The following is a 19114-nucleotide window of genomic DNA, read 5'->3' as shown; positions in this document are numbered from 1 at the left end:
TTGTATCGTAGAGCTTGGCTGTAGACAATGGATCGTGTGGTGTGGTCTGGATGAAAGCTGGAGGCATGTAGGTAGGCATAGCGGTCAGTAGGTTTCCGGTATAGAGTGGTGTTTATGTGACCATCATTTATTAGCACCGTAGTGTCCAGGAAGTGGATCTCTTATGTGGACTGGTCCAGGCTGAGGTTGATGTTGGGATGGAAATTGTTGAAATCATGGTGGAATTCCTCAAGGGCTTCTTTTCCATAAGTCCAAAATGATGAAGATGTCATCAATGTAGCGCAAGTAGAGTAGGGGCATTAGGGGACGAGAGCTGAGGAAGCGTTGTTCTAAGTCAGCCATAAAAATGTTGGCATACTGTGGGGCCATGCGGTGCCCCATGTTTATTCCCCCCCGCTGTTCCTCAAATGTTCTTGTCAACTGCTGGAAATGGCCCACCTTGATTATCACTACAAAAGGTTTTTTTCCCCCCACTCTCCTGCTGGTAATAGTTCACATTACCTGATCGCTCTCATTACAGTGTCTATGGTAACACCCATTATTTCATGTTCTCTGTGTATATAAATCTCCCCACTGTATTTTCCACTGAATGCAGCCGATGAAGTGAGCTGTAGCTCACAAAAGCTTATGCTCAAATAAATTTGTTAGTCTCTAAAGTGCCACAAGTACTCCTTTTCTTTTTGCAGTAAAGCCCATATACAGACTCTGTACTTTTATTACAGTACAGACATGACAACACGCCTACCTTTGTCAGTGGTATAACTGTACCATTACATGTACCCATAGTGAAACGTTACAGCTATTCATTTCCCTTGGTTACATCTTGTAGAGGTCTCTTTGGAGGGCTCATTTGGCTCTGCACAGGTATATACAATTAAGCATATGAGTAGATGTAGGATCAGAAACTTGGGATAAGCGATAGGACTGTATGGCCTTGAGCAAGTCACACCAGTCTCATTTTCAGTTACCCCATCCGTCAAATGGAGATATCTAGTTTTGTATAGTACCTTGAAATTTACGGATGAACATTCATATCAGTGTAAAGAATTACTTGGTAATCTTAGCCTTGGTTTTAGGATGACACGGGACAGAAGAAAGAAGATATTTTAAAGATTACTTCTAGAATTGTCCTTACATGTGACAGGAACATTTCAGTTTACTCCACCTATACGTAGTAACTGTGTGTTTTTCCTCTGGAATACTATGACACATTCCTCATTAATTCACTGAGGTGATTAAGAGCAGAACTCTTCCTCTCTTCCTGTGAGGCTGGTCTAAAAGAAAAATGATCTAATTAAAATTAATTGTGGGTGTAAGAAAACTAACAACCACACCAGGTTCCTGAATAATAGCTAAGGTCCAGCTGCATGATAGTTGGTACATAACCCACCACTAAAACTGTGTTATTCAAACTCATCCTCCCAACTTCTAGCCTCTGTGCAACTCCACCCTTTTCTATACCCCAGCTCTCACTTCTTAGAGCAGTAGTTTTCAACTTTTCCAGACTACTGTACCCCTTTCAGGAGTCTGATTTGTTTTCACCTCACGTAAAAACTCCTTACTTACAAAATCAGACATAAAAATACAGAAGTGGCATGGTACACTATTACTGAAAAATTGCTGACTTTCTCTTTTTTTTTAACCATATAATTATAAAATAAATCAACTGGAATATAAATATTGTACAGTACTTACATTGCAGTGTATAGTAGAGCAGTATAAATGTAACCCTTCTGCCTATCAGAATTGGCAGCAACAAGGGCCGGGTTCAGTATCTAGGGGTTCCATTCCAATAACACAATGCAAAACCGGCTCGAGCCCCCACCCAGTGACCTGGGACAAATATATACCACCCCCGCTGGGCGCCTCCAAGAGGCAATACTTCCCCTCTCGCAAGCACATAGTCTGAGTGTAGCAAAAAGCCTTTTAATAACAGAGAGAAACAATGTGGCATTATGTTGGGGAAACACCAGCAACAGGATTCATAACACAACCCATGAGCAAAACCCACTCCAAGCAAATTTGGGGCACGTCCTTTCCCTTTGGTTCTTGAGTCCAGCAACCCAAAATCACCCAAAGTCCCAAAAGTCCAATGACCCAAAGTCTCTGTCCTTGGTCAGGGCAGCCCCAGAGTTCAAAAGTTTATCTGCAGAGTTTTACCTCCCAACCTGGGTGGAGATTGGGGGGTGGGGTGGGGTATGTTAAGGGGCATCTTACCTGGTCCAACACTGATGGCCCCACCTCTCCATGGGGCTCCACTCCGCCAGCCACTCTGCTCACGGCCCTGCAAACTACTCTGCCAGCCGCTCCACTCACCACCCCGCAAACTGCTCTACCGTATAGCTTCAGGCTCCCCCACTACTTAACACAACACTCAGTGATTTCAGCTCTTTTGTGACTTCCGTTTGTAGTAGGGGAGCCTCACTGCTGGTACACCATTAGCCCAAAGTGAATTCAGCTCAGCAGCCTGTAACTAGACTCCTAGTAGAATCAAAACTAGCTCTGATATTCCACACTGGAGAGAGGAGGCAGTGCAATTAGCATGTAAGGCCCTCACTAGAGGGCCCATACTACCAAGCATTAATACCTGTTCCCAGCCTCTCTCAATTCACAGAGTTTTGGAACCCATGTGCCTTGCCTAGCGAGTGCTACTTAGTTGATGGCGAGTCCCTCCATCATAACAAAAGGCCAAGTACAGTTCCACTGTCCTTGATTCCCATAATCAGAGTAAGAACAATTTATTCTTCCTGCCCCAATAACAGAGACACTGGGGATCCCACAGCAGCCAAAGTGACCATTTAGGCAGCTATGGCTTCATTCTAGGTGGGGTGGGTGTGCCTATGCAAATGAGGTCAGCCCCTGAAGTTCTTTTCCGCAACTTGCCACACCTCACCACCAGATGTCAGGGTGGAGCTCATCCTGACTCTGCTTACATAAACATGTTATTGTATGAAATTTTAGTTTGTATTGACTTCACTAGTGCTTTTTATGTAGCTTGTAAAACTAGGCAATATCTAGATGAGTTGATGTACCTCCTGGAAGACCTCTGTGTGCCCCAGAGGTACATGTACCTATGATTGAGAACCACTGTCTTAGAGGTCACCTGAGTGTTGCAGGAAGTGATTTAGGTGCTCACTAGGTGGCAGTCTGTAATTCTGGAGGATGTCTCTTGCCTCTAACTAAACAAGTGCTAATTTACTGGAACAGCGTGTTAGATGGAGCTATGCTGCTGGAGCTGTTGCCTTTTGGATGCATAGACAACTGGTGCCTCCTGGTAACTGGGGGGGCACAATGTAAAGGGGGGGGGGACATGTAACCCCCCCACGTCACCTCTGGGAGGAACTTCCAGCCCCACTTCCGTGGGCCAGAGCTGCCAATTCCACCAGCTCCTGGGGAGCTGGGGCTGCAGGAGCAGGAAGCATGTGCCTTTGCACCCGGCTGGGGCCAGCCCTGGCACAGGGAGACTCACAGCACCAGGGTCTGCCTAGAGATCTTGGACACCTCAGCAGAGGGAGAGGCATGGGCAATGCCCTTACCTCCGGCTGAGCAGAAGCCAAGGAACCTGCTCCCGGTACCATCCCCAGCAACCCCTGCGCCCAGCCCAGGCCTGCTGCACTTTCCCCACCCCACCAGAGTTACCTGTGAAGGAGGGCTCTGTCCTTCTCCCGTTGTGCCTCTGCCCCTCCGGCATATTTGGCCACTTTTGCTGGCAACAGAGCCTGGGTGGGGAACAGGAGGGAGCCACCTCTTACGCTGTCTGAAGATGGCCGCTCCTGGTCGCTGACCCTGTGCAGCATGACAGCTGTCTGAGAGAGCCTGGCTAGGAAGGCGGCAGCGGCCCACCCCCTTCGCTCACTGCCCAGGCCCGGCTGCCAGAGACAGGGTCTGAGCAGGTCGGAAACGTGTGGGGAGAGGAGGGCTCTGGCTCACTTGTCCCCTGTCTGCGGCAACCAGGCCCAAGCCGCCTCCCCCGCTGGGTTCTCGCAAGCAGTCACCACGCTGCAGAAAGCAGCGGCCGCCCTTAGGCAGACGGAGAAGTGGCTGGTCGTGCTCCCCACCCAGGCCCGGCTGCCAGGGACAGGAGCTGAACAAGCCTGTGGGGGTGCAGCAGAAGGATAGAGCCCTTCCCACCTCCTCCTGCAGGCTGAGCAGAAATCTGGGGGGGGGGGGGGGGGCACTTGATGCTGCATGGCCCCTCTACGCGTTGCCTATGTTTGGATGAGATGTAAAACTGTAGTCCTGAACATTTGTAGTGATTCCAACTCTCGTGACCCTTTCCAAGAGTAAGGGTTGTTCACCCCAGGGCCTCCACCAGATTTTAAGTTCTTTACAGTGCCTGCCTCAATCAGCAGTTCCAGCTAAAGAGGGTAGTCAGATCCTGCTCTAAGTGTGTCAGCCTCTTGCTATTAAAGGGCACCTCTGGTCCACCAGTAGGTGACTGCATTTCAGTGGTAAGCGAAATGGTTGCCAACTCTCATGATAATTATTGTTTTCCTTAAAGAACCAGCTTCCTGGAGTCCAGTGGATATGTGATGATTTCAGCCTTCATTCTTAAAGAGAAACTAAGTTTCTAGCCCTCATGGCTGTGGAGAAAATGTGACTCCAGTGCACCCTAAAGGCTCAATAAGCAGAAGGCAAATAAAAACAAGAGCAAATCTATTATTTTTACATAATCTCCTGGTTTTAAAGTCAATCTCATGATTTTTGCTGTGTCTGATTCATGATGTTTAAACATTTAGGAAAAAGAAAAGGAGTACTTGTGGCACCTTAGAGACTAACCAATTTATTTGAGCATAAGCTTTTGTGAGCTACAGCTCACTTCATCAGAGTCTGCTGCAGTTTCCACGATATGCATCTGAAGTGAGCTGTAGCTCATGAAAGCTCATGCTCAAATAAATTGGTTAGTCTCTAAGGTGCCACAAGTACTCCTTTTCTTTTTGCAAATACAGACTAACACGGCTGTTACTCTGAAACCTAAACATTTAGGGTTGGCCATACTGGATGCCTCTCATAGGGGGTTGTGAGACTTAATTCGTAATCTGCGTGGAGTTCTGTGAGCTAAGGGGGCTGGAGAGGAGCTGCCGGGTTATGCTGTTTAGGCTCTGCAGACCTAGGTGCTCCCCGAGGCTGGAGCCCTGGCCTATTTGGTCGCCAGGTATATGATGGATCCCCGAAAGGCCTCCTCCTCGTTTGTATCATACGGGGACGGGCATTGCGAAACAGGCTGGCGGCCGGGCAGCTGGGCGGGGACTTCTGGTAACTAGGTCAGCAAAAGCCAAGAACAATCTGCACTTTCCAGTGTGGAAAGCGGGGGGCGGGGGGGGAGGTAGCTAGCCTCACGTTCACATCCCACGACTAGCCTCCTTCCTTCTCCCCTGCATTGCACCGGGGTGGGGATCGGGAAAATAGACCTCCACTCTCCCATCAGCCCTCTTGCATTGCACCAGGGTGGGGGTCGGGAAAATACACCTCCACTCTCCCATCAGCCCTCTTGCATTGCACCAGGGTGGGGGTCGGGAAAATACACCTCCACTCTCCCATCAGCCCTCTTGCATTGCACCAGGGTGGGGGTCGGGAAAATACACTTCCGCCCCCATCAGCCCTCTTGCATTGCACCGGGGTGGGGGTCGGGAAAATACACCTCCACTCTCCCATCAGCCCTCTTGCATTGCACCAGGGTGGGGGTCGGGAAAATACACTTCCGCCCCCATCAGCCCTCTTGCATTGCACCGGGGTGGGGGTCGGGAAAATACACTTCCGCCCCCATCAGCCCTCTTGCATTGCACCGGGGTGGGGGTCGGGAAAATACACTTCCGCCCCCATCAGCCCTCTTGCATTGCACCGGCCCGGGGTCAGGAACACTCCCTCTCCCATCAGCCTTCTTGCATTGCACCGGGGTGGGGGTCGGGACGATGTTCTTAGGGCTGCACAGAGAAACCATCACTGCAGCTCCCTTGCACGTTACGCATCGGGAGGGGACGGGAGACTTTGCTCCTGCCATGCGTTGCCCAGAAAAGGTAGCGCTGTGGCCCCGCGGACCCCTCCTCGGGGCTAGGAAAGACCCTTCCCCAGCAGAGCTCAGGTGGGAGGCGGCTGCAGCGGCGGATTTTCCGCCGGTTTCCAGACGCGCTGGCTTTTCTCTTTCGGGTTCCGGCAAGTGAAATAGAAACTGTCAGGCCCGCCCCGTCTCCCTCCCTGCGGGTGCGTCACCACCCCCGGGGCGGCTGCTCAGGCACCCGGAGCTACCTGCTCTTCCGCCTCTCACGGAGTTACTAGCTGGAGCTCAGCGCTGCCGATGCGCCCGGCCGGCGCCCCGCTCACTGGAGCCCTGCCTCCCGCGGGGGCGCATAGCGGCAGGTAACGCTGGCTGGGAGCGGGGCTGGGCGATGCGTGCCGGGGGGGGGGGCGGGCAGATCCCCAGCTGGGGGGGGGGTAGAGCCTCTTGTTTCAGGGGTCGCCCTGATTTCCCCGCCGCGACCCACATGGCGAGAGCATCTGCCCCCATGTTAGGGGATGTCACTGCTCCTGGGCTGGGGGCCTGTATACCGCCCTCCAAACACACCGGCTCCAGGAACTGCTCTCGAGAGGAGACGGGGGTTTCCCGGGCTCTGCGAATTGCTGGAGCTGCCATCTCTGCCAGTGGGATTTCATTTGCTCAAACGCCATTTGCAGTTAAGCGGTATTGTTTGTAAAATGCTTTGGCAGCTGTTGCCAAAACTGGAGGGGAAACGAGCTGGGCACAAGCCGCCCGCTGTATTGGAGTGGGATGCTCCTTGCTGTTAGAAAGAAATGTTGCTTGGAAATGTGTAAAAATATATACATATGAATTTTGGGGAGGAGGGGAAGTTAAGGAAGGAGAGTGGTTAGAGTATTAGCTTTTTCCCTGTGACACTTTTGGTGGGTTTTAATGACACACACGTGTAAAGATAGAAGAAGTGGTGAGTAAGACAGTGTAGCAGGCAGCAGTGTAGACTTTGTTTTCTATTGAAGTGAAATGTTTAGTGTAACCCAACCTATTCCCTGGGGTTCCAGCAGGGATATTCCTTTGACCCACATTGAAGTATGTGTTCTAGGTTCTTGCATGGCCCCCACCATGAATTATCTGCTTTGGTCATGTATTTTACTATGGCAAGTTGTATTAGATCAGGTATGGGAAAGATGTAGTCAGAAAACATATTTCTCCAAAATTAGGTTATGTCTGTGCTAAAGAGGAACATAGCTGATGTAATGCACCAAGGTAATTCTGTGGATGCTCCTAGTGGATCTGTGGTTCACACACTTGAAGCTTGAGTTGGCCAGGGTTGTGTTTTAACTAGCTGATAAAGCCCTGGTAGGCAGTAACCTTTTCCACCTCCCATTGAATTAGTTAAGCACTATGTTAAGCATTATTGTTTAAAGGCTACATCATAAACTGTAGACAGGGTCCACTTTAAATATAGATAGAACAAATGGCTGTTCAAGGTACCACAGTTGTAGCAGGTCATATTGTTTGATGGCATTGTATAAGTGACCGTGAGGTGCAGCCATGTTCTCATTTAAAAACCCTTTTGAAGGGACCCCTGTCTCCTAGTGAAGATTACTGTCCAGAAAATATTCCATCACACTGACTATATTCAATTAATGAGATAAAGACACAGAGACAAATTCTGCTTTGAATTACACAAATGTAAGTCTAGTAACTCCAGAGAGTTTAATGAAGTAACACCAAATGTCTGTCTATGGAACTCAGCACAGAATTTGGCCCACTATCGGTAGCTAGTGGCAAATGTAAAAATGGGGGAATGACCTGATACTTCCTGGACTTTGTTAGTATGTGATAAGAAGCCTAGGAATGTTGCTTAGAAGGTGCTGGGATTCCTACCAAAGCACTGTCCATATTCAGGGGTTCTGTCTAACTTATTAGCCTGTGTCTAGCAGCAGTCTGTCAAGTTTGAAGATTCCCCTCTAGAGTTCCTTAGACTGTAGATTGACATGGTTCTTGTCCATTTCCTGGCTCCTCTCCCCAATCTGAGCAGCCCTAAAGACAATTTAAGGTCATTTATATTTTTTACACTGCTGCAGGTGTCTTTCCTCCAGTTTTATGGGAACTGTCTGTCTGCAGACTAAAGGAGATATAGTTGTGTTGGTTTATATCTGGAAGGTTATCAGTTACAATCATTAGGGCTAGAAGTTTTTTTTCCCTGTTGAGAGCCTAAATTTTGTAGAAATAAATGTCATAGGCTTTTCTGCAGGGAAAGTTTCTTCGGTGGTGGGAGAGTGTACTTTCCAAGCCATGTCACTCTTTCTTTGAAAGCACTTAAAGTAAAAATACAGGATTCACTCTTTTATGTATTACTGATGGCCGGTCACACTACAGTAAGACCATGGCTTTTTTTTTTTTTAATGAGGAAAAAGGTAAGTAGAGATGTGTTTTCATTGAGTCAATTAGTTTTCATTTTCAGGCTCTGATCCTGCAAGGAATCCTGTATGGATGCAGGTGCCCTGGGGTCTCAGAGAACTGAGACCTCCAGTTATGTGTAGGGTTTTTGATTTCTTTTTAAGACTGAAAATGCAGAAGTTGTTAAAGCAACAGATTTTTCTTTTTTTTGTGAGGAGGCTTGTGGCTAAAAACTGCTCTTGAAAAAATAGTCTGACTTGCTAATTACTCATGTGATGATGATGATGGAGTGATGACCGAGGATCAAGGAAGTCTCATGCTTAAACTTTAGTCAGCTCACATAAATGCATACATTTTATTTTATTATTTGGCTTCTGTAGGTGAAAGCAGAATTCCATTTAAACATGAGTGAAACCAATTTACAGACTTGACTTCTACAAACATTTGGACAGTGAACTAAAGTGGGAGTGACTTGATCCCTATTTTGCATATTCAAATATATGCAGTACTAAGTAGGCTTGGGGGGAAATAGTAAATTCTCCAGGGGCAAGTGGGAGCCATCCTTGTTGCGTGGTGCTTAAGATGTTAATTTCTGTGGAATTTTAGCTATTTTTTATTAAAAGAAAAACCTTCTACATCTTATTGTAATGAAAATCATCTTCCAAATAAGAAAACAGTGTTGTTCATTGCTTTTCCCCACCTGCAGTAACCTCCCAAGTCTCTGATGCAGTCTGCATTTTCCCCAAGCCATAGATAAGGACAATTGACAATATTCTGGCCATTTTCATTGCTGTTTTTTTGTGGCCCTCCCACCCTCATAATGCTAGTAATTATTGCTAGTGCCATGCTTTGCTCAGCTCCCCTAAAGCCCCCTTCTTAAGGACAGGGGATATGTGCTTGCATTCACTTGGCAGAGGGTGATCTGAATTGGTCTAGGTTAGTGCAGCAACATTAATTTATGCTGCACGTGGGTGTGGGGAGATGCTTTTGCTTTCTGCCCCCTTCTCTTTCTAGCCATGGAGCCTGAAGGGACAGCAGAGAAGTGGGGGAGCATGTTGCAGAGCTACCACTTCCCTTTCCGTGGTCCAGATCTGCTGAGTTTTCCTGACCTACACTCAAACCTGCACCATGTGGTCTGAAGTTATCAGCCATGTCAACCACGTCATTTGCTTTACTTTTCTCCAATGCTGGTTCTGACGTAAATGCTCTCTATGTGTGACATATTTGCCAGAAGGGTTCCATGACCTCACAGGGAGGGGAGCAAAGATAACATCTTGACCAGAAACTACAGCTAGGCATGCTGCACTTCCTGACAGCCTTAGCAGATTATGTCTGCTACCTGTCCTCAAGATGAGTAGCTTGTACTTACCTGGTTTTTTTAGGTGTCACTTTCTGGTTTTCCTCTGCTACCCTGGTGTATGTGGTTATGTTAGATTGTGGAAAAAGCAAACAGAAGATATGTGAATGGGCTGCACTTTACTCCATTCTAGGGGAAAGGCAGGATCCTCTTTCCCTGGTGTATCCAAATGGCAAACATAGAAATTAAAATGTGGAAACCGACACTGCGGAACTGATTTCCTACCCTACTTGGAAATCTAGATCTTTTTGATTCTCGTGTGCACTGTCATCTTTTTCTCTTCAAAAATTCCCCTTATCTGAATCTTGTGATCTTCTGCTTTTCTTTCCATGAGACCAATGAAGTGATGATCATATGAGCATGGGGCAGTCATTCAGTTTTAGGAGGTTGGTCATTTCTGGACAGGTTTGCAGAGTGGTTTGAAAAGAACAAACAAAGGTGCAGAATTTTATGCAGTCAACTGTGAAGAGGGACTGAATATACAGAAAAATCAGATTGAACTCATTGTATTAGGTTTTTTTTTTTATGGTTTTGTGCAGTGCAACCAGAATTAATTTCAGGTAAGAGTTCGTTGGCTAATGAAATCTATATGAAAGAGCCCCCTTAGTCTTATTTAACCTGCATTTAAGGGGGCTGGCGTGTGGATGCAGTTTGAGTAGGAAGATTCTTAGCGTTTGTGGGTTGGGGAGTAATTTGGTTGAAATAGCATTAAATTTTTGTTAGTGGAAAAGTGCTCTATATAACCTGAAAAACAAATGAAGAAAAAAATAAACGTGGAATAAAGATGAGGATGGTAAGGACAGACATGCTACAGTTCAGCAATCTGAAAAAAAGTATTTTCTTGGCTCCTCTGGATCCTCTTACAGATTTGAATACTGAGCATTTGCTAGCATATATATACACTGTGGCAAATTGCTGGCACTACTTTAATGGGTCTCATGCTTTCTCTTCTTGGGGAGCGTTCAGGGCACCGTTTCTCACCCCTGAACTGGGGTATTTAATTGCCCCACTAGTGTCCTAGAGGAGGGGAGTGGAAAGGGAGGGACCCGGGCCCGCCCTCTACTCTAGGTCCTAGCCCAGGGGCCCTAGGGATAGCAGTAAACCACTTGAACTAGCAGTTCCTTCCCCTAGGTGACTTCCCTCTCCTGCCCTTCAGCTTGTGGGGCTTCCTGCCCTCCCTCTGCACAAACCAGGTATCCCTTTACCTCAGGTCTTAGTCTTCTTAGCCCACCATAGCATTTTTCCAAATTCTCCTCTGCTTCCCTCCAAACTGCTCTCTGCTCCAAGGCCAATCCACTCTGCTTCAACTCCTTTCCTTGTCTGATTGAAGCAGGGGGGGGTTTATGAGGTGCTCTAATTGGCTTCAGGTGCTTTAATTAATCTATAGCAAACTTTCTTCCCTCTACAGGGAAGAAGGCTCCCTTCTTACACTCTCCTGCTGCCCTCTGGCCTGGGCTTTCCTTGCTTTTTGCCCCTGCTTTAGTTCCGAGACCCCCGAGACCCGGCAGGACATCGGCTCCGTCATTGCCGACGCCCCTGGCCGCCCGACATCTGAAACCACCTCTTCTCCTGCTCGATCCACCGCTGCTCCTGCCCAGGCCCAAGAGACACCTCCCCTACAACGCCCAGACGAGCGAGGAAGCCCCGCCCTTGCTGTTAACAGTCCAGCAGAGACTATGGAGGAGGGTGCAGCAAAGATATTACCGGGCATAGGAGAGGGCCCGCCCCAAGGAGAACCGCTCCCCACCCCATGCTGCCTCAGACGTCACCTGCCTTCTAGCAGAAGACGGCGCCCCCCTCACGGATCCGGTGGAGATGTGTGGGAGGGCCCGTGACTTCTACACAAGCCTTTTCTCCCCGGATCCGACCGATCCTGGCGCTTGCAGGGTGCTCTGGGAGGAACTCCCCACGGTCAGCGTGGGCGACCGAGACCGACTAGAGCTGCCTCTCACCCTGGCCGAGTTCTCGGAAGCCCTCCGTTGCATGCCCACCAATAAATCTACGGGCATGGACGGGCTGACTGTGGACTTCTACCGCGCGTTCTGGGACATCCTTTGCCCAGACCTGGCCATTGTCTGGGCTGAGTCTTTGCAGGGTGGGGTCCTACCTCTTTCGTGCAGGCGAGCAGTGCTCGCCTTGTTGCAGAAGAAGGGGGACCTCCGCGATTTACAAAACTGGCGTCCCGTCTCACTCCTTAGCACGGACTACAAAATCGTAGCGAAAGCAACCTCGCTGCGGCTAGGGTCCATGATGGCGGACGTGATCCACCCAGACCAGACCTATACTGTCCCGGGTCGCAGCATTTTTGACAACCTATTTCTAGTCCGAGATCTTTTGGAACTCGGGCATAGAGACGGTCTGTCATTCGCCGTCCTGTCTCTTAATCAAGAGAAGGCGTTCGATAGAGTGGACCATGGGTACCTCCTGGGCACTCTGCAGGCGTTTGGATTTGGACCTCAGTTTGTGAGTTTTCTCCAGGTGCTGTACGCTTCCGCGGAGTGTCTGGTTAGGCTCAACTGGACCCTGACCGAACCGGTCAGCTTCGGGCGAGGGAGTACGGCAGGGGTGCCCCCTCTCGGGCCAGCTGTACGCGCTGGCGATCGAGCCCTTCCTCTGTCTCCTCTGCAGGAGGTTGACGGGGTTGGTGCTGCGGGAGTCGGAGCTGCGGCTGGTCCTGTCAGCGTACGCAGATGATGTGCTGCTCGTGGTCCAGGACCCGGGCGACTTGGCGCGGGTGGAGGCTTGCCAGGCCATCTATTCGGCAGCCTTCTCCACCCGAGTCAACTGGGTCAAGAGCTCTGGCTTGGCGGTGGGGGACTGGTGGCAGGTGAGCTCCCTCCCACCCGCGCTTCAGACCATCCGGTGAAGCGCGGGTCCACTGCTCTACCTAGGCGTTTACCTTTCTGCCACGCACCCTTCTCCGCCGGAGAACTGGCAAAATTTAGAAGGCGGGGTGATAGAGCGGCTCCGGAAATGGACGAGACTACTCTGATGTCTCTCCCTCTGAGGGAGAGCACTGGTGCTTAACCAACTAGTCCTGTCCATGCTCTGGTACCGGCTCAACACCCTGGTCCCGGCCCCGGGTTTCCTGACCAACCTCCGGACATCGATTCTAGAGTTCTTTTGGTCAGGAATGCACTGGGCCCCTGTTCTTCATCTACCCCTGAAGGAAGGAGGGCAGGGCCTGAAGTGTCTGCACACTCAGGTCCGTGTCTTCTGCCTCCAGGCCCTGCAGAGGCTCCTTTATAGTGCAGGTAGTTCAACGTGGAGCATATTGGCGCATGCCTTCCTGCGTCGCTTCCAAGGGCTCCGATATGACCGGCAGCTCTTTTATTTTTGTCCGGGAGATTTTCCGCGAGACCTCTCCGGGCTGCCGGTCTTCTACAAGGACCTCCTCCGGACCTGGAAACTGTTTTCAATGACCAGGTCTGTGGCGGCCACCGTGGGAGCAGACCTCCTCGCGGAGCCCCTGCTACGCAACCCCCAGCTCCGTGTGCAGGCGGCGGAGTCCCACTCGGTGCGCCAGAGTTTGGTCCTGGCGGAAGTCACGAGAGTCGGAGACCTCCTGGACTACAACCGGGGAGACTGGCTGGATCCCCTGATGCTGGCTCGGCGCATGGGGCTCTCCAGACCTCGTACCCCCCGGCGCGTACTTCAGGAGGTGAAGGCCGCCTTGACGCCCGCTGCTCGGGCTTATCTCAACCGAGCCCTGAGCGAGGGCGCACCCCACCCACCCTCTACCCCAGGCCTGCCAGACCTTTCAATTGAGCCCCTACCCCGTAGATCCCAACAAACCCCTCACCCTTTCACGGCGAGCCGGCAGCATGAACTGCAGCCGGTCAGCTTCCAAATCGCGCCACGGAAACATCTATACACACTCACGCTTCACACCCTGGTGTCCCGCCCCGATACAAAGTGGCGGGACCTCCTGCCACCTTTGGAGGGTGAGCAACCCCGGTGGGCCAGCCTGTATTCCACCTTGGTCCCGAGGCCCGTCGGGGACATTAGTTGGCGGCTCCTTCACGGAGCTGTGAGCATGGGCGTGTTTTTGACACGGTTCACCCCCATCCTGGATACTTGCCCTTTTTGCAACGTGAGGGAAACCCTGGGGCACGTATATTTAGAGTGTGCCAGGCTGCAGCCCCTTTTCCGGCTCCTCACGAATATTTTATTATGCTTTTGGCTACACTTTTCCCCTCTCCTTTTTATTTACACACTCCCCATCCGTGGCCCCACAAAATTGCGAGATCTCCTGGTTATCCTCCTCCTAGCCCTAGCTAAAACAGCCATTTATAAAACCAGAGAGGGGAGGTTGGCTAATGAAGCGTCCTGCGATTGTAGGGCCGTTTTCTGATCCTCAGTACATTCACGTATCCGGGTGGAGTTCCTCTGGGCGGCGTCCACCGACTCCCTTGACGCCTTCGAGGAGCGGTGGGCGCTGTCCGAGGTTCTCTGCTTGGTGACCCCGTCCGGTTCCCTCCGTCTGACCCTTTGATTGAGGGGAAGAGTGAGAGACCCCAGCCCCAGCCGTTGCCGCTGTGGATACCATCATCACTGTCACCTAGGAGGGGTCCTATCACATGTGGTGTACGTCCCCCCCCACCCCCAAACCGCCCACCCCGCAGCCGTGCCCATCTTGTCGGGCACTCTCAGGAGAGGAATAATCGGTGACACTGGGCGTGGCACTAGGTAACTCGAGGGGGTGGAAGACCATGAGTGTCGAGGAAGCCCCCCCTGCTCTAGGCCACCAGGTAACTCAGGAGGGTGGAAGACCACGAGTGTCGAGGAAGCCCCCCGGCTCTGGGCCCAGGCTAGCCTGAACACGTCTCCCTCCTGAAGGCTGCTGTGTTATACCTTGTGTTTGCTTTGGTTTGTTGCATAGTTTTGCTTTATCCTTTTTGGTGATTCTTTGTAAGTGTTACACAAATAAAATTCTTTCCGCTTCAAAAAATACACTCTCCTGCTGTCCTCTGGCCATGCTGTATCACAATACTTGCATCTTAAAGTCAAACCCCATATTTTTTTACTGTGTAGATTATCCTGTGGCAGACACTAGTGGTGATGCACCATTTAATTTGTACCATGGTATTACACAACCTGCATTTTGCTTCTCGCATTGTTTGCTGATCAGTGTCCTTGATCATTGAATGCTTTATGGGATATCTAGTGTTCTTTGGGAGTCATAGCAGAGAAGGAGAAATGACACCTTTTTGTAAAGCTGTTGTTCGCTTCTGATATAAAAACAAGGTATATCACTAACATTACTTCAGTGTACTGCTAATTATGTGCAGATTTACCAATTATATGTGGGAAAAAGATTTCAATTTAAAACCTAACAGTATAATAAATACACATTCCTCATCCTGTTCTTGTCTATTTAGCCAAAACTATTTGTTTAAATGCTAGTAATGCTTCTAACATTTATTTTTGTTTGACTTTTACAGGTGAAGTTTAGAAAACCAGATAGTAATGGAGTATATGAGCACTGATAGCGACAATAAAGAGGAGATTGACTTGTTGCTAACGCACTTAAATGTGTCTGATGTGATAGACATTATGGAGAACTTTTACCCAAATGGAGAGCTGGCAGTTTACGAAGACAGTCTGATTACTATGTGCCAAGAAACTAATCAAAATGGGGGATGTACAGAATCCTTATTATTCCGTGGAAGAGAGGTGTCTTTGCTGTCATGTGTCAGGTACGGGACTGAGGAAGACTTGCTCGCTTTTGCAAATCAGGTGTCCAACACTGCAAAGCAAATTAATGGACAGAGACGACAAGAATCTGGAATCCTATTAAACATGGTATGTCATTTTGCAAGAAAAAGAGAATAGAACATTTTGAATGTAATTACTGCAAACTAAAAACAAACCTACAAATTCTTAAACATACATTGACATAGTAACACCCAACAATAACAATAGGAGGTATGTCATAATTGTAAGGAAAAGAGTGATCAATAAGATTATTCCACCTGATTTTAATCAAAAAGCATCCCTCCCTCCCCCAAAAGTCAATATTGGAACAGTGTATCTCATTAGAATTACTTCTCCCTATTAGTGCTAACTGGTACAAAATGTGATAATCGACATACACACAATCCATTTACAGACTGTAGAAAATTACAATAAGGAATGGTTAGCAACGCAGTGATTGTTTAAGAATTACAAAACGCTTTGTTACCATAACTGTCAAATGCCCCTCATTTTGAAGTGTTCATTTTGGTCCCAAAGTTATTTGCATTCCATAGAAGTCTGTTGTTGAAAACTACTTACATACATAAATAAACGGTCATGGAACAGAGGTGGTAGAAAGAGTTACGCACAAAACAAATGAATCCCAGAGCATTTAAAGTTTCCAGGATGGATTTTTTTTTTTTTTTGTCTCCCTCATTTTCGATCTTTGCCACACTTTGCATCCCACATTTTGGCCCTTGGTAGGTAGAGAGGTATGTTTGTTACCCATATATATATATATATATATATATATATATATATAAAAGATGGGCCCATGTCCAGAGTTAAAATGTTCCCAAAGTTCAGATCCAGGGTTTTCAGACTGGGGGCATGGGCATATATATGTATGTGTGTGTGTGTGTGTATATATATATATATATATATATATATATATATATATATATATATATATATGAAAACCCTGGATCTGAACTTTGGTAACATTTAAACTCTGGACTTGAGCCCATCTTTTATACACAGCCGTGAGTAATGATAACTATGAGTGGTGGCTTTCAGAGCAGTCCTATTATTACACGTTCTAAGATTCAAAATTAAAAGCTCACTGGGAGTTGGTAGAAATCTAAAAGTAAGGGCTGATGGTTTCTCTAATTCTTGACCTTAGGTCATGGGGTATGAAGAACTTGTTTCTGCTGACTCAAAGCTCTTGTCATCCTTAAATCTGCTAATACAGTGTCAGGAGACCTTCAGGTTAAAGATTGAGCGTACATAAAGAACAGACTAGTTCTAAAGCTGAATGAAAAACATTTGAGTCTAAACTCTCAAATGCGCTGTTTATTGTATATTGTACCTATTTCTTTTCTTGAGTTCAAAATTCTCTCTCCCTCTCTATCCTAATCTAAATATTAGCATGACCCCCCCATCACCAAAACAGTCCTTTTCCATGTGTTCTCTCCGTTATGTTGGCAAGGCATTGGCGCAATCAATCCCAATTGTCTCAAATGTTTATAAGTTTTTCAAACTGTGCAGTATTTTTGTGAACATATGTTCACTTTTTAAACTAGATGACACTGTGAAATGTGGCTTTGCTTATTTAGCCTATGCACAGAAACTATTGAAAATATTGTGCTGCATATTTGTGACGCACCTGGATAGACGTTCAATTAGGTACACGGTTATTTTGTGTGCATATCATTTATGCAGATAATAGATGTGTATGCATGAACCTGCAGTTTGTGGGTGCACGCAACCAGTTAGGCAACTGAGGAGTGGAGTCCAGGGTATTGCCAACGGGTCACCTCTATGCGGATCCACCAGTCTCTGCCCACTGAAAAGCGGAGGAGTGGCGGGGAGGTGCAGAATGATTGTCATCTTTGGTCTGCTGCAGTGGAAGCAGAGTGATTCCACTACCATGCAGGTGTTGGTGGGACAGATGTCCCTCCATCCCATTCCTTTGCACTCACTTACATAGCTTGGCCTCAAGGACTTCATTCTGGGATGCAGGAATTGCTCTTTTAGTGAAAAGGCTCCAGGGCGTCTGTTTTTTAGTTACTGCCATACCCTGTGTTTTAGTAACCAAGTTACCTGTGTATTTTTCAAGCCACTTTAAATTAAATTAGATATAAATAAATGATCCTACAGTGATCATAATGTAGGGAACTGTTTATTTTGCTACATGTTCGGTTGCTCATTCCACTGAGGTGAGAGATCAATTATCCTCTCAAAATTTGCTGGGATAGCACACCAGAAATTGGGTTGTTTGACAGATTCAGGCCTCTAGTCTTAGTTTAGTTTTAATAAAGTTTTCATCTTGTTTTTTAAAATTACCATTGAACCTTGAAGGTTACTTCAAAGCATCTCCATTTTCTAAACAACCCAATAGCTAGATTTAACAAAAGTGAAATTACCAGTTGCACCGTTGGTCTTGGTTTTCCCATGGAGCAATTCATATGTTTTTAGGGCTCCAAGATAAAAAGTCCTGTGTCTTCCAGAATACAGAATTGCTTTTGCTCCTTCTCACAGAGTCCTCAAAGTTTGCTCTGGCAGAATTTTGGAAGCAGAGAGAACCTCCTGATGATATCTTGTGGTCTGGGAAAGTATGAGAAATTTTATAAGGGGAAAACTCACGGTTGATCTGTGGCAGAGGCCATAATAGTTTCTTACAAATGTATTTGCTACTTCCTAAAAGATGGAAAAAAATTCCTAAGAAATACGAAATGTTGTTCTACTGGAAAACTTATTACATTTTTCAGCCTCTGTGCTAGTAATATATGGAATGAACAGAGAGATGGACATTAAATATATGTTCCTTTTGCGTCAGCTTTTGCTCCACTGTCCACAATGTGTATGTAGTGTAATTTGAAGTATAACAACTTGTTTTTGTGTCTGCTCATAATCATCAAAATATAAACAAAGCTTTCATTATTTTAACATCTTATTCTTGCAGGTAGGTGCAATACATAACTATCAGTTTTGACCATCAAGAAAATCGTTTTGTTATTGAAAAAATCTGCTGTTATTTCAAACATAGATAGATTAGATTTGTTTTTACATGAATGACACTTTAAAAACATTAATCTCCACAACATGCTATTGTGTGTAGTGTGCAACTGAGGTGCTTTGCAATACAGTATGTGAGACACCTTGTGTCGCAGGTGTGAAACTAATGTACTGCATTGGTCTGTTTTTGTTTCTTTATGTGAATTCAGAACCTTGTTAAATCCCAGTAAACAGACTATCCATATCTGGAATATAATATCTTTATTGTAAAATAAGACTGAATTAATTGAAAACTTATTCGCTGGAAGTATAATAGCATCAAAGATTGAAGTGCTACATATATCATTACAGATTTATAAAATCATGTATAACTTTGTTTCATGGTATAATTCAAAGAATGTGAGGACACATGGCAAAGTTTAAGCCATATTTGTGCCTTTTAATAAGCTGCAGAAAATCTCATTTCTTGATGATTTGTAAGTCTTATTCCCCTGCACTGTGTGATGTTAGGAAATGCAGAAAGTCTTACTCATCTTCTGTGACATAGTCTGTGAGTAATAGCTATGTGGCATAACAGGTTTATCAGAACCCAGTAAAGAACAAACAAGCCTTCAGGTAAACTTACACAACCCTCATGGTTAGTCTCAGTAAATGTGGTGGTGTTGCCAGGCAATTAATTGCAACTT

The 19114-nt window shown here is 47.1% G+C and overlaps 1 protein-coding gene across 4 annotated transcripts in view; it reads left to right on the top strand.

The window, feature by feature from the left end:
• MAP3K8 (mitogen-activated protein kinase kinase kinase 8) overlaps window positions 1–19114 on the top strand; it is a 35537-nt gene that overhangs the window by 2169 nt on the left and 14254 nt on the right. Inside the window, exons 1-2 of one of the 4 annotated variants that reach the window (XM_073334368.1) lie at window positions 5918–6017; window positions 15179–15539. In XM_073334368.1, the coding sequence (XP_073190469.1) occupies window positions 15204–15539 (336 nt within the window). In that variant the 5' untranslated portion in view covers window positions 5918–6017; window positions 15179–15203. The other 3 variants (XM_073334365.1, XM_073334367.1, XM_073334366.1) reach the window with 3 other exon arrangements.

Source organism: Lepidochelys kempii, chromosome 2 (genome assembly GCF_965140265.1).
Source record: "Lepidochelys kempii isolate rLepKem1 chromosome 2, rLepKem1.hap2, whole genome shotgun sequence".
Taxonomy (NCBI): Eukaryota; Metazoa; Chordata; order Testudines; family Cheloniidae; genus Lepidochelys; species Lepidochelys kempii.
The sequence above is the reverse complement of the archived record's forward strand: the minus strand, read 5'-3'. Positions and strand labels throughout refer to the sequence as shown.